Genomic DNA, 15,029 nt, shown 5'->3' on the forward strand with positions numbered 1-15,029 from the left:
AAATATTCACGTGTTAACTAGCGCTTTATCTGAATGAAGGAACCAAAAAAACCCCACGATATTATCCGCATCTTACATGGATTAAAACGCAAAGGGTAGGTTTTCACTAAGTAGCCAGGCTTTGAGCTAAGGCTGCGAATACAGCCCGTGCCTACAACTTGGTAAAGCAGCTTTGTTTTCCAGAATCGCAGCTTTGTGAGTCCAGAAAACGATGGGATTGTCTTGCACAATAGGTGCTGCGTTTGTATCTTTGCACTCCCTGAAGCAGGCAGAGGGTGAAATCCAGCAGGTTCTGACAGGTTCTGGAGTACCGGTAGAGGAAATTTTGAATAGTTCGGAGAACCGGCAAATACCACCTCAAACAATTAATCCGTGGAACAGTTTGCCTTCTGAAATTGTGAATTTTCCAACACTGGCAGTTTTTAAGAAGAGGTTGGATAACCATTTGTCTGAAGTGGTGTAGGATTTCCCGCCTGGGCAGGGGGTTGGACTAGAAGACCTCCAAGGTCCCTTCCAACTCTGTTATTCTATTCTATTCTATTCTATTCTATTCTATTCTATTAATTATATTCTATTCTATTAATTCTATTCTATTCTATTCTATTCTATTCTATTCTATTCTATTCTATTCTATTCTATTCTATTCTATTCTATTTATTGTAACTATTCCAGTGGCTCTGAAAACTTGATATTTTTTTTAAAGAAATAATTCCAAAATTAACCGCAGCAACAACAAATAGAGTTGTTGTCATAACAGCAAGTCTCTCAGATGAGGGAACAGCCAACGACATGACGTACATATATTCATTTGGCCCAGAGCTTTATTTCCATTCTAGCTTCATCGTCCGCAGACCTTACACCTGGTCGCATCCCAAACGAGGAGAAACGTTACCAAGAAAGCAGAAGGTTTGAGCCAAACCTACCTCAAATACCCCAAACAAAACTCTGACCCTTGGCAAGCGAACCCTGACATGATGGCTCCCAGCCCTGCCTCAATTTGACTTCAGCCACCTGGGTCTGTCCTCGAAAGTAGTACATCGTTTTTTTGGGGGGGAAAAACAAAACAAAACAGAACCCTAACAAAATACAACTTTAGGAAGCGGAGAGGAAGGGAAGAGGGAAGGAAGTACTATTGCCCTGGTAGTTCCAGGACTGGACTGACAGCCCCGCACACCTTACAGGAAAAAGCTGTTTGCTTTGGAAAAGAAAGGTGGTGAAATTGAAAACGGTTTTGCGCTTTGAGAGAGTTTTAAGCTAACATCTAGGTTTGCTTCTGGAGGGTGTGTTTTCAGGAGATATCCAACCTAGAAGTAGGGAGAAATTTCCTAACTATCAGAACAGTTAATCAACGGAATAGCTTGCCTCCAAACTGTTTTTATTGTTTTTATTTATTTTGTCAATTGTATATAAGATAATAGGTAAAAAGTATAAACGTAATTTGGATACATGAAAAGAGTAAGTAAAAAGGAATATTAGGACAGGGACGGCACACAGGTACACTTATGCACGCCCCTTAAAGACTTCTTAGGAATGGGGTGAGGTCAACAGTAGACAGTTTAAGCTTAAAGTTTTGGGGGTTTGGGGAAGAAACTATAGAGTCAGGTAGTGCATTCCAGGCATTGACCACTCTGTTACTGAAGTCATATTTTCTGCAATCGAGTTTGGAGCGGTTCACTTTGAGTTTGTATCTATTATTTGCTTGTGTTTGCTTGTGGGGGTTTTCAAAAATAGACTGGACAACTACTTGAGCAGGATAGCATAAGATCTCCTGCTTTGAGCAGGGGTTAGACTAGAAGACCTCCGAGGTCCCTTCCAGCCCTATAATCCAAGGCACCTGAAAGCCAGACAAGGAATAACGGATGGAAACGGAAGAAGGAGAGCTTCAACCTGGAAATAAAGAGACATTTTCTGACATTGAGAGCAATCAACCCATGGAACAGAAGTTGCCTTCGGAAGTTGTGGGAGCTTCATCACTGGAAGCTTTCACGAGACTGGACTGCCATCTGTCCAAAATGGTGTAGGGTCTCCTGCTTGGGAGGGGGTGGGGGTTGGACTAGATGACCTACAAGGTCCTTTCCAACTCTGTTAATTGAGTTTCGGCAAAAAAAATTTCGAACACCATTTAAGAAACTTGTGCCGTTTGCTTGCATTAACAAGAATATCCCAAGAGATGGCTATGCAAGATTTTATTAACTTGAGCGGTACTGGAACATCGAGGTGAAATTTTCCACACCATAAAATCTCACACTTTTCTAGCCAATTCTACAGTACAAGATTCCGTCCAATTCTGTTAATCTGTGAAAAGAAAGTGAATTTACCCATTTTCTGGATGTTACCCAGGAAGCATAAATGGTGTAGGAGGGCCTCCTGCTTAGAGGCAGGGGGTTGGACTACATGACCTACAAGGTCCCTTCCGATTCTGTTAATCTAATTCTGTGCTCTTAAAGGATTCATGACGGACAGAAGCAACATCAAACAAGCTTTGATCCTGTTGGCAACCTAGAGTTGCTTATCTCCGGCCACTGTCTTGTTTTATTTTATTTGAAGAAAAAAAAAGTTTGATTCTGAGGAAACAGCATGCCAGAAACAAAGATTAGAATTTGCACTTTAGCACTAGATCTGGCTCTCTGCCAGGACCAGTCGAACAGGACAGATCTGAAGTACAAGCTCACAAAGTGAGGTCTCTCTACTTCGCCTGTCAGGACTGACACTGTCCTTTCCAAATTTCTTCCTCAACTCCGTTATCCGTTTCCTTCCTCAACGGAAAAGCAACCCACTCCCCAATCCTGGTTTGTTTGGTCAGGGATAAGAAAACAAGTCCGGATAAACAGTATATAGCAGACTAAAAAATAAACACCAACCCCATCATTTTTAACTGAAAAATCAACGCAGTTTTTTTTTAAAGAGCCCGTGAATATTTTGTGCAAAAATTTTTTTTGTTGTTCTAGCAGTTTTAGAAATTAGGATATTTAAAAGCAATTCTGTAACTTTTTTTCAAGCTTTGCACTAAAAAAAAAATCATGGATATTTTCATCATGCTTGTGTGTGGCTACTAAAAAAAAACCAGTTTGGTATTATTTATAAAAATATGCTTTTTAAAGTAAAAATGGTTATATATATAAAAGTAATAGATATAAGAAATTGCAGTATTTAATTGGCTTGATTAATTGACTTGCAACTAAATCTGGTTAATTAGACAGCAGATAGATCTGCTGCTGTCTAATTAACCAGATTTAGTTGCAAGTCAATTAATTAAGCCAATTAAATACTGCAGTTTCTTATATCTATTACTTTTAGAGTCACTGCCAGTTGGGCAATATGTAAATTTAAATAAGAACAAAAGGATCGAAGAGGGGGGAAAAAAACCTGGAGAAAATCCCAAAATATAAAGACCTGCAAATAGAAGTAGAAGGACTGTGGCAAAAATAAACAAAGATAGTAGCAATAGTAATTTGGGTGCAATCCCAAAACTTCTGGAGCATCCCTTGAACACTATTGGCATTGATAAACACACCATCAGTCAATTGCAAAAGGCAGCTTTAGTTGGAACAGCTTAAATCCAGAGGCAATACTTTTAACACCATCAAAGAACATCTGCCTAGTTGCAATCATTGCAAAGGACATGAATAGCTGGACAAAAATGCCAAATCCAATTTAAACATCTGGCTGACTGTGTGACGAACCGTAACAATAATAATTTGAGGGTGGGGGGGGAAGAAATAGAAAGAAAAAAGTTAAAATATAAACCTGCAGAACTACAGGAAATAAGGTTTAAAGGACGAGATCCAATGGTGGGATTCAGCAGGTTCTGTCCAATTCGGGCGAACCGGTAGTGGCAACCGCGGGAGGCTCTGCCCACCCACCCAGATGTAATGCGTGAGCAAAGCGCATGTGCGGAAGACCGTGAGCATGTCTCACATTCGCGAACCGGTAGGGAAGGTAAGCGAAGCCCACCTCTGGTGAGATCCAGTTACTTGTATTGCAATGGGTCATTAAATAGAGGATGAGAAAAAATATATATACAAAAAGACATACACAAAAATAACCAACGGAGCCTTCGTTAAGCAGGAATAACACTGACGGATAACTGGGCACATTCTGAAGAATTCCAAAGTTCAGAAATCAAAGTCATGTAAGTGAAAATGAAATGCATAGATGTGTCCGTGCATGTTTAAAGTTGTAGGTCAAGAGATGGAAGTTTGGTCTGCGTTAAAGTAGAGATGTGGCTCAGTTGGCTTAGTCTCTGAGCTTGTCGATCGAAAGGTCGGCAGTTCAGCGGTTCGAATCCCTAGTGCCGCGTCACAGGGTGAGCTCCCGTGACTTGTCCCAGCTTCTGCCAACCTAGCAGTTCGAAAGTACGTAAAAAATGCAAGTAGAAAAAATAGGGACCCCCTTTAGTGGGAAGGGAACAGCGTTCTGTGCGCCTTTGGCGTTGAGTCATGCCGGCCACATGACCATGGAGACGTCTTCGGACAGCGCTAGCTCTTCAGCTTTGAAAAGGAGAAGAGCACCGCCCCCTAGAGTCGGGAATGACTAGCACATATGTGCGAGGGGAACCTTGACCGTTTTAAAGTAGAGATAAGTGACATTTAAAGAAAAAGAAGGGCTCTGGTGTTCATTAGGCCCATGGTTTCCAGAGCTCCTTTCTCCCAGCCCCCTAAACATTCCTTATTTTGCTTTAACAAAAAACATTCTGGCAATGCAAGGCGCAGTGACAGAAGAGAACCTCCCACCCTGAAAATTCCCTTCCACATTATTCATTCACTAATTGTGCAGAGCTAAAGTTCAAGCCAAAGGTCCTGTGAAGGGAAACAGCCTTGCTAACATCAGTGGCTTTTATTTTATTTTATTTTTTATTTTGAGTGGCCCAAGGAAGTCTTGGGATGCGGTGGCTCGGTGGCTAAGACGTTGGCTGACCTTGTCGATTGAACCAAATCGGGTTCAGGTTCGCACCTGGAAAATAAGCGAGTTGGCATTACAGGGTGGCAGGTTACAGGCCTGCTTGAGGAAATAGTTTGGGATTTAGGGCCCTGTATTTGTGGTTCACGGTGTATTTGTGGGATGCTAGGTGGCTGTCAATCGAAAGGTCGGCAGTTCAGCGGTTTGAATCCCTAGTGCTGCCGTGTAACGGGGTGAGCTCCTGTTATTTGTCCCAGCTTCTGCAAACCTAGCAGTTCAAAAGCACTTAAAAAATGCAAGTAGAAAAATAGGGACCACCTTTGGTGGGAAGGTAACAGTATTTTGTGCGCCTTTGGCATTGAGCCACATGACCACTGAGACATCTTCGGACAGCGCTGGCTCTTCGGCTTTGAAACAGAGATGAGCACCGCCCCCTAGAGTCGGGAACGACTAGCACATAGTGTATGTGCAAGGGGAACCTTTACCTTTATCTTAGAAGGACTAGGGGTGATAAGTGAATAGAATAGAATAGAATAGAATAGAATAGAATAGAATAGAATAGAATAGAATAGAATAGAATTTTTATTGGCCAAGTGTGAATGGACACACAAGGAATTTGTCTTGGTGCATATGCTCTCAGTGTACATAAAAGAAAAGATACCTTCATCCAGGTACAATATTTACAACACAAATGATGGTCATAGGGTACAATTTAACACTTATTGATACAACACTTAATGATAATCATGGGGTAAAAATAAGCAATCAGGAACCAATCAATATCAATATAAATCATAAGGTTACAAGCAAAAAGTTACAGTTATACAGTCATAAGTGGAAAGAGATTGGTGATGGGAACGATGAGAAGATTAATAGTAGTGCAGATTTAGTAAATAGTTTGACAGTGTTGAGGGAATTATTTGTTTAGCTAAAAAACTGTTCTTATGTCTAGTTGTTCTGGTGTGCAGTGCTCTATAGCGTCGTTTTGAGGGTAGGAGTTGAAATAGTTTATGTCCAGGATGTGAGGGATCTGTAAATATTTTCACGGACAGGTCCTCAATGGAAGGCAGGTTGGTAGCAATTATTTTTTTCTGCAGTTCTACAGTTAGCACTGTTCCAATAATTGAGGGGCGTCAAACTATTTTCCAAAGCAGCAATAGGCAAGACAAGAAGCAGTGGAAGGAAACTAGTCAAGGAGAGAAGCAACCTAGAACTAAGGAGAAATTTCCTAATGCTTCCAGAAGCTGTGGGGCTCCAACACTGGAGGTCTATAGAGCAGGGGTCTCCAAATTTGGTCCCTTTAAGACTTATGGACTTCAACTCCCAGAGTTCCTCAGCCAGCTTTGTCCTGGATGACTGAGAGTCTCTATAGCAGTCTCTATAGTCTCTATAGCTTTGTTGGCTGAGGGACTCTGAAAGTTGAAGTCCACAAGTCTTAACGGGACCAAGGTTGGAGAACCCTGCTATAGAGACTCTCAGTCATCCAGGACATGGTTGTCCCAAAAGTGCTTTTCCCAAGAGGCAACTGGACTTTCTGGTTTTTCTTGGAAGACGTTTCAATTGTCACCCAAGAAGCTTCTTCCGCTCCGACTGGATGGTGGGGAATGGAAGGATATCAAAAAGAGACCGGACAGCCATTGGTCTGAAATGGTATAGGGTTTCCTGCTTGAGCGGGGGGTTAGACTAGAAGGCCTCAAAGCTCCCTTTCGGCTCTATTAACCTATCTTCTAGCCTAGTTTGTATATTTTGGCCGTACTAACATTCCCGACAAGCATTTTTATTTTGAGTGGCCCAAGGAAGTCTTGGGATGCGGTGGCTCGGTGGCTAAGACGTTGGCTGACTTTGTCGATCGAACCAAATCGGGTTCAGGTTCGCACCTGGAAAATAAGCGAGTTGGCATTACAGGGTGGCAGGTTACAGGCCCTCTGCTTGAGGAAATAGTTTGGGATTTAGGGCCCTGTATTTGTGGTTCGCGGTGTATTTGTGGGATGCTCGGTGGCTAAGACGCTGAGTTTGTTAATCGAAAGGTCGGCAGTTCAGCGGTTTGAATCCCTAGTGCTGCCGTGTAACGGGGTGAGCTCCTGTTACTTGTCCCAGCTTCTGCAAACCTAGCAGTTCAAAAGCACTTAAAAAATGCAAATAGAAAAATAGGGACCACCTTTGGTGGGAAGGTAACAGTATTTTGTGCGCCTTTGGCATTGAGTCCTGCCAGCCACATGACCACTGAGACATCTTCGGACAGCGCTGGCTCTTCGGCTTTGAAATGGAGATGAGCACCGCCCCCTAGAATCGGGAACGACTAGCACATACTGTATGTGCGAGGGGAACCTTTATCTTAGAAGGACTAGGGGTGATAAGTTAATAGAATAGAATAGAATAGAATAGAATAGAATAGAATAGAATAGAATAGAATAGAATAGAATTTTTATTGGCCAAGTGTGAATGGACACACAAGGAATTTGTCTTGGTGCATATGCTCTCAGTGTACATAAAAGAAAAGATATCTTCATCCAGGTACAACATTTACAACACAAATGATGGTCATAGGGTACAATTTAACACTTATTGATACAACACTTAATGATAATCATGGGGTAAAAATAAGCAATCAGGAACCAATCAATATCAATATAAATCATAAGGTTACAAGCAAAAAGTTACAGTTATACAGTCATAAGTGGAAAGAGATTGGTGATGGGAACGATGAGAAGATTAATAGTAGTGCAGATTTAGTAAATAGTTTGACAGTGTTGAGGGAATTATTTGTTTAGCTAAAAAACTGTTCTTATGTCTAGTTGTTCTGGTGTGCAGTGCTCTATAGCGTCGTTTTGAGGGTAGGAGTTGAAATAGTTTATGTCCAGGATGTGAGGGATCTGTAAATATTTTCACGGACAGGTCCTCAATGGAAGGCAGGTTGGTAGCAATTATTTTTTTCTGCAGTTCTACAGTTAGCACTGTTCCAATAATTGAGGGGCGTCAAACTATTTTCCAAAGCAGCAATAGGTAAGACAAGAAGCAGTGGAAGGAAACTAGTCAAGGAGAGAAGCAACCTAGAACTAAGGAGAAATTTCCTAATGCTTCCAGAAGCTGTGGGGCTCCAACACTGGAGGTCTATAGAGCAGGGGTCTCCAAATTTGGTCCCTTTAAGACTTATGGACTTCAACTCCCAGAGTTCCTCAGCCAGCTTTGTCCTGGATGACTGAGAGTCTCTATAGCAGTCTCTATAGTCTCTATAGCTTTGCTGGCTGAGGGACTCTGAAAGTTGAAGTCCACAAATCTTAAAGGGACCAAGGTTGGAGAACCCTGCTATAGAGACTTTCAGTCATCCAGGACATGGTTGTCCCAAGAGGCAACTGGACTTTCTGGTTTTTCTTGGAAGACGTTTCGCTTCTCGCCCAAGAAGCTTCTTCCACTCCAACTGGATGGTGGGGAATGGAAGGATATCAAAAAGAGACCGGACAGCCATTGGTCTGAAATGGTATAGGGTTTCCTGCTTGAGCGGGGGGTTAGACTAGAAGGCCTCAAAGCTCCCTTTCGGCTCTATTAACCTATCTTCTAGCCTAGTTTGTATATTTTGGCCGTACTAACATTCCCGACAAGCATTTTTATTTTGGATTATTAGCATTTTCCTTCCAGAAACATCCAACGATCACGAAGCCATCAGATTGCAAAAACTAGGAAAACAGCCCTGCGTATCTGGAGCAGTCCTGATGGCTTCTCCTTATGTCTAATCATTACACTTGGGCTGGCCTGCTTTTATCTTATTCGGTCTTGCGCCCAAGAATAGACTTATTTTTTTATCACAGAAGATTTGCAAGCCCATGCCACGGATGCACGAAGGAGGGGGGGACGCACAGCCGAGTGGAGACAGCCAGTCCGATTCAGGACTGACCTGTCCTTGCCCGCAATCCTGACGGAAATGGTATCTGCAGATCTTGATGTCTGTTTACCGCCCTTTTGCTTATCCTAGCCTCCTTCTGCAAAAGGGGCCCTTTTGTCTGTGTGAATTCCCTTCTGTTGTGCTGGTGGTTAAGGAAGTGCTTATGAGACAAGGGGGGAGGGAAAGCTGGATTACTTTCCCCCTCCCTCATTATGCAAGGCCTATTTGCTTCTTTCGAGGGGACGCGGTGGCTTAGCGGGTAAGACGCTGAGCTTGTCGATCGAAAGGTCGGCCGTTCAGCGGTTCGAATCCCTAGCACCGCGTAATGGGGTGAGCTCCCGTGACTTGTCCCGGCTTCTGTCAACCTAGCAGTTCGAAAGCACGTAAAAAATGCAAGTAGAAAAATAGGGACCACCTTTGGTGGGAAGGGAACAGCGTTCCGTGGGCCTTTGGCGTTGAGTCGTGCCAGCCACATGACCACGGAGATGTCTTCAGACAGCGCTGGCTCTTCGGCTTTGAAACGGAGATGAGCACTGCCCCCTAGAGTCGGGAAGGACTAGTACGTATGTACGAGGGGAACCTTTACCTTTATTTGCTTCTTTGTATATTGTTCTCCGTTAGGCTAATTAAACCTATAAATTACTTCCATCCATATAGTTCATTAATGAAACCGAGGAGGAGGAGGAGGAGGAGGAGGAGGGTGGTGGAGGAGACACAGAGGGAGAGGGAGGCCTTGCAAGAGACCTGTCCAGAAACACCTCGGAAGCCGTGGACACCTGCCTGCATGGAAAGTAGGGCAGTTCTGGGATTTCTTCACACAACATTGTGGGGTCAGAAGTTTCAGATTCTACTTCTGACCCCCTTGATCGATTTCCTGCGGCGGCTAGACAAATCTCCTCACCTCAGTTTCCTCAACGGTGAAACTTGAATAACCGGATATTTAGGATACACACGAAGGAGGAAGCGGTTGGTGGGATAATACTTCATGTTCGTACAGGTCTTCGAGACCCGGTGGGAGAAGGCCGCGTGAAGAAAAGCAAAACAGTGCCGCGCTTTTAAAACCGCAACTCTTTCCTGCCATTTCGCAGGAGGAAATCCATCTCCAGATAAAAGAAATTTCCCAGGGAAATTTTATGGATGTGTTTTCCCGTTGAAAAATATCCATGGCGGATTCTTCCTTGAAAGCATCCCGAGACTTAAATTTGGGGCCTCGCGGACACAGGGGTGGTGCAAATCCCGGTGGTAGGATTTGTGTTGTGTGAGAAACCTTCTTTGTGACTTATGTCATTTAACGTTGATCAATCAGATCCTTTGGTGAGAAAGTAGTCTGTTACAATGACAGGGTTCAAATCATGTGCAACATGCAATGTGCATTCCCGGAGTGGCGAAGAAAGCTTACCAAAAAAACCCCAAAAAAACCCCCGAAATACAGAGAGGTACAGATATGAATTCGGATAGCCTAATTTGCAGAAATCAGCCCACGTTATCGACAGAATGGCAACTCTTTAAAATGCTTTTAAAGGGTTCTGACGATTCCAGCTGAGCCACGCGATCATCAAAGGCTTTTTAAAAAAACTTTTAAAAGCATTTTTTCGGCCGAAGAAAAAATGCTTTTAAAAGTAAAAAAAAAAAACCCGCTCAGCTGGGGGGGTGGGCAGGGATTTTTGCTACCGGTTTGCCGAATCACCCGCCGCCATTGCTACCGGATCAGGCGATCCGGTCCAAACCGGAAGCATTTCACCCCTGATACACGTGTCTGGGTTTGTATGAGTTAGTCCTGTCCCTCATGCCACAACCAGTGGTGGGTTTCAAAAAATTTTTTACTACCGGTTCTGTGGATGTAGCTTGGTGGGCGTGGCAGGGGAAGGTTACTGCAAAATCTCCATTTCCTCCCGATCAGCTGAGACTCGGGAGGCAGAGAATAGATGGGGGCGGGGCCAGTCAGAATTTTTATTACCAGTTCTCCGAACTACTCAAAATTTCCGCAACCGGTTCTCCAGAACTGGTCAGAACCTGCTGAAACCCACCTCCGGCCACAACATTATCCTTCCTGCAAAAGATTTGTCCTTCCTGGATTTTGACATCCCAGGAATCTGATTTAACGTGAGATTCCGATTTCGTTTTCTTTCAGGTTTTGTTCTGGTCATCGGCCTGGTGACTTTCTACCGTATTGGACCCTACACCAGCCTGTCCTGGTCTTGCTATCTGAACATTGGGGCATGTCTCTTGGCCACATTGGCGGCAGCCATCCTTATATGGAACATCCTTCATCGGCGAGAGGACTGCATGGCCCCCAGAGTCATCGTGATCAGCCGCACGCTGACTGCTCGCTTTCGGCGAGGGCTGGAGAATGACTATGTGGAGTCCCCGTGCTGAGAATATGGAGACGGAATGAGGGAGATACAACCACACAGGCAGATTTAAAAGAAAAACAAAAAAACCACCAAAAACTGACTGCTTTCTTAGACAGAGACGATGTAATTTAAAACCACAAATTTCACTCTCCACTTAGAGAAGTCCGTCGTTACTGGGAGTCCTCAACTTATGATCACAACTGAGCCCCAAATTTCTGTGGTTAAGGGAGATGTGGGCTAAGGGAGCTGTGCCCCGTTTTACGACAGTTGTTTAAAGTCGGTTACTCGGTTGTAGAAGTGAATCCGGCTTCCCCCCTTCGACTTTGGCTTGTCGCAAAAGGGGTTCCCGTGACCTTCGAACAAAAGCAATGGTCATACATTCGAACCGGTTGCCGAGCCTCTGAATTTTGATTATGGGATCATGGGGGACGCTGCAAAGGTTGTGAGGGTGAAAAAAACGGCCCGAAGTTAACACATTTTTCACTTTGAACGGTCAAAAAAAATAGAACGGTTACAAGTTGAGGACTAGCTGTATTACTTAGACACGCCATGTTCGTCTGTAGCTGTCTGTCTGTCTGTCTGTCTAACTCAGAGGTCTTCAAAGTTGGCAGCTTTAAGACTTGTGGACTTCAACTCCCAGAATTCTCCAGCCACAAGTCTTAAAGCTGCCAACTTTGAAGACCTCTGGTCTAACTCGCTACATTATGCAATGCTTTTCTTGATCCCAATGTACAGTGTAAGATATTAACAGCTCAACCATCTTGATGGATTTTTAGCCAAAAAAAAGAAGAAGAAGAAGAAGAGTGTGGAGCTATATTCTGATGGATTTTGTGAGAATCTGGCAACGGGAAAAGGCAACCCCTTCTTTCAAATTTAAATGTTCCTTCATTGGAACCAGCTGTAAGAGTGGTCTGAAAGAAGAAATGACAGCTGTTCTCTCTTTTTGTCCATTTGGTGCAATTGGGAGTTTTTTTAAATATATAATTTAAAGAGAATAAATTATGCAAATCGATTATTTAGCGTATGGCACATTGTACATGGAGTAGCTATGTACAAACACACACACACACACATATATAGTAAAGGTTCCCCTCGCACATATGTGCTAGTCGTTCCCGACTCTAGGCGGCGGTGCTCATATCTGTTTCAAAGCCGAAAAGCCAGTGCTGTCCGAAGACGTCTCCGTGGTCATGTGGCTGGCATGACTCAACGCCAAAGGCGCACAGAACGCTGTTCCCTTCCCATCAAAGGTGGTTCCTATTTTTCTACTGGCATTTTTTAAGTGCTTTCGAACTGCTAGGTTGGCAGAAGCTGGGACAAGTAATGGAAGCTCACCCCGTTATGCGGCACTAGGGATTTGAACTGCTGAACTGCCGACCTTGACAAGCTCAGCATCTTAGCTACTGAGCCACCCTAGGAGATATGTGTATATATATGTGTGTGTGTGTGTGTGTGTATATACACACACACACACACACACACACACACACACACACACACACACACACACATATATATATAAACATGCAAAATTTGAGAGGCATCGAATCTGGCCAGAAAAGCCAACTCTTCTTGATGTGGATAATGCAGATATGATGAAGGATGGCAGCTTTAGAATGAACCTCTTTATCAAGAATTAAGCAGCATGGAAATGTTTCTACAAAATTGGCTTCAAAGACTAATAAGCCTGAAATCTTAAATATTCCATGCCCTGGTAAAAAGGAATTTCTGACAAGCCTTCCAAACAGTACAATTATCTCCAGTTGTCTTTAATTTTGGAACATTTGCATCAAAGCGAGAATAATTGTTCTCTTTCCATCATCTTTCCAGCATTAGCTATTATTTAAATCAAAAATTGATGGCCGGGCATTTTTTCAGATTTGGTGCTTAATTGTAGCATATTTTTTTTTTTTTTGGCCTGAGTGCTTGAAACCAAAGTAGAATAGAATAGAATAACAGAGTTGGAAGGGACCTTGGAGGTCTTCTAGTCTAACCCCCCGCTTAGGCAGGAAACAGTGATACAGGTATTCCTTGAGTTATGACCACCACAATTGAGCTCAACGTTTCTGTTGTTCAGTGAGACATGTGTCGAGTGAGTTTTGCTCCATTTGATGACCTTTCTTGCCATGGTTGTTAAGCGAATCATTGCAGGTGATAAGTTCGTAACCCGGTTTTAAGTGAACCCAGCTTCCCCCATTGTCTTTGCTTTGTCAGGAGGTCGCAAAAGGGGATTATTGTGACCTTGGGACACAATAACCGTCGTAAATAGGAGCCAGTTGCCAAGCGCCTGAATTTTGATCACATGATCGTGGGAAATTCTGCAAAGGCCGCAAGTGTGAAAAACGGTCATAAGTCATATTTTTTCAGTGCCACTGTCACTTTGAACCCGTCACTAAACAAACGGTTGTAAGTCGAGGACTACCTGTGCTGAAATCTAAAATCATCAAACCAGTGCCCCTTCAGAAAAGGCTTCAATGAAGTGGGAAGACCAGCTTACTAAATTTATGGGAGGCAAGAATTTATTCTTTATCGATCGAATGGGGGGGGGGGGAAATCCATCAGAAATGGCTGTCAGAGGAATAGATTCCCGATCCACACAAATATATTTGGTGTAACGTTTGATAGAACATTTAACCGGTGAACGAATGATACGATAGAGGTAACGATGGAGGCAAAAAAACGGATTGGATGATGAGGCTGTTGACCTAAAATATTTAATGTCTCTTTCTTAGAGACGTTTGTAATATAACCGCTTCAAATCTTTGCTTTAGCTTTCCGCTTTCCATCCTTTTTATTTTCTTCTTCAGAAAGGGAATAATGAAGCTAGCTCTTGAGCTTCATAGTATGACTTAATACGACGCCAAATAAAAGACATAAACAGATATACCGCTCAGTACCTAAGCCTTAATAAACAATTTAACTTAAAGCGAAACGAATAGGAAAGTTTAAATTTTATATGCCCGCCTGAAGTTCTTGAGGAATTATTTCTATTCTGGATATAACAACTGATTTCTTTAAAACAATCGTGGGTAGCATTTTTCCTCCTTAGGTTACCCAACTGTTTAGAGCACCAAAAACCTGCTATTAGAGAAAAAAATAATATAAGAATATTGTGCAACATTTACAAAGTATTTTGGCATCTTTAGCATTATGTGTTGTTGAATATACCTAGATAATAAATGTGGACAAATACAATTGAAATTAGTAAAATGGCTACCAATATAATCCTTTGGGCACCTTAATGTTGTTATAAATTTCTTTAGCTACAGTATAGTCTACACCCCCCCTCAGTAAATTCTGTCCTGTAAAACATGCATATTAGGATGAGAAAATTCACACTGTAGTACAGTTATGTTCCAGAGTTCAAAGCACGCTTTGAGCCTTTCTTAGATTTAGAAAGCTGTCTTGCTAGGACTAAACAGACTGTCCTTTAATGAAAAACTGGGTTTCGTTTCAACTTACCTGCCTGCTTTCTAGGAAAATTCTATAGCATAAAAATGTGCTCTACTTAACTGCCATTTACCAAACGAATTTAAATACTAGAATATTTAAGATGTATTATTTCTGCTAATATTGCAATAACCATCATTATAATGTGAAATTAAAAACAAATGGTTCTGCCCCTGATTCCACTTTTAAGAGTTGAATTCACGGTGTTCGAAATAAAGTTAAAACGGTAGATTTCCTTTAAAGGAAAAGAAAAAGGAAAGAGCTAAGGAGGTTTTATATTTATATACTGTATTTTGAACAGAAAGACCTGTTCAGCCCCTACTCCAGGAAACTCATGGGGGGGGGGAGTTAATAGGCTATCTTAAAAATTAGTTACATGGCTTTTCAGTGTAAATGAAAATCGGTACACAAGGACATGACTTTCAACCTACAAGAAGCTTGATTAT

General features: G+C 42.5%; 2 protein-coding genes across 5 annotated transcripts in view; one reads left to right on the plus strand and one right to left on the minus strand.

The window, feature by feature from the left end:
- The window catches only part of LOC131185416 (transmembrane protein 204-like), a 97,815-nt gene extending 84,128 nt beyond the window's left edge, over nt 1-13,687 (plus strand). For all 3 annotated transcript variants that reach the window (XM_058157923.1, XM_058157924.1, XM_058157929.1), the window contains one exon: nt 10,911-13,687. In XM_058157923.1, coding sequence (XP_058013906.1) covers nt 10,911-11,155 — 245 coding nt within the window. In that variant the 3' untranslated portion in view covers nt 11,156-13,687. The remainder of the gene's footprint in view (nt 1-10,910) is intronic.
- The window catches only part of IFT140 (intraflagellar transport 140), a 108,284-nt gene that overhangs the window by 49,991 nt on the left and 43,264 nt on the right, over nt 1-15,029 (minus strand). The window lies entirely within an intron of this gene.

Source organism: Ahaetulla prasina, chromosome 14 (assembly GCF_028640845.1).
Source record: "Ahaetulla prasina isolate Xishuangbanna chromosome 14, ASM2864084v1, whole genome shotgun sequence".
NCBI lineage: Eukaryota > Metazoa > Chordata > Lepidosauria > Squamata > Colubridae > Ahaetulla > Ahaetulla prasina.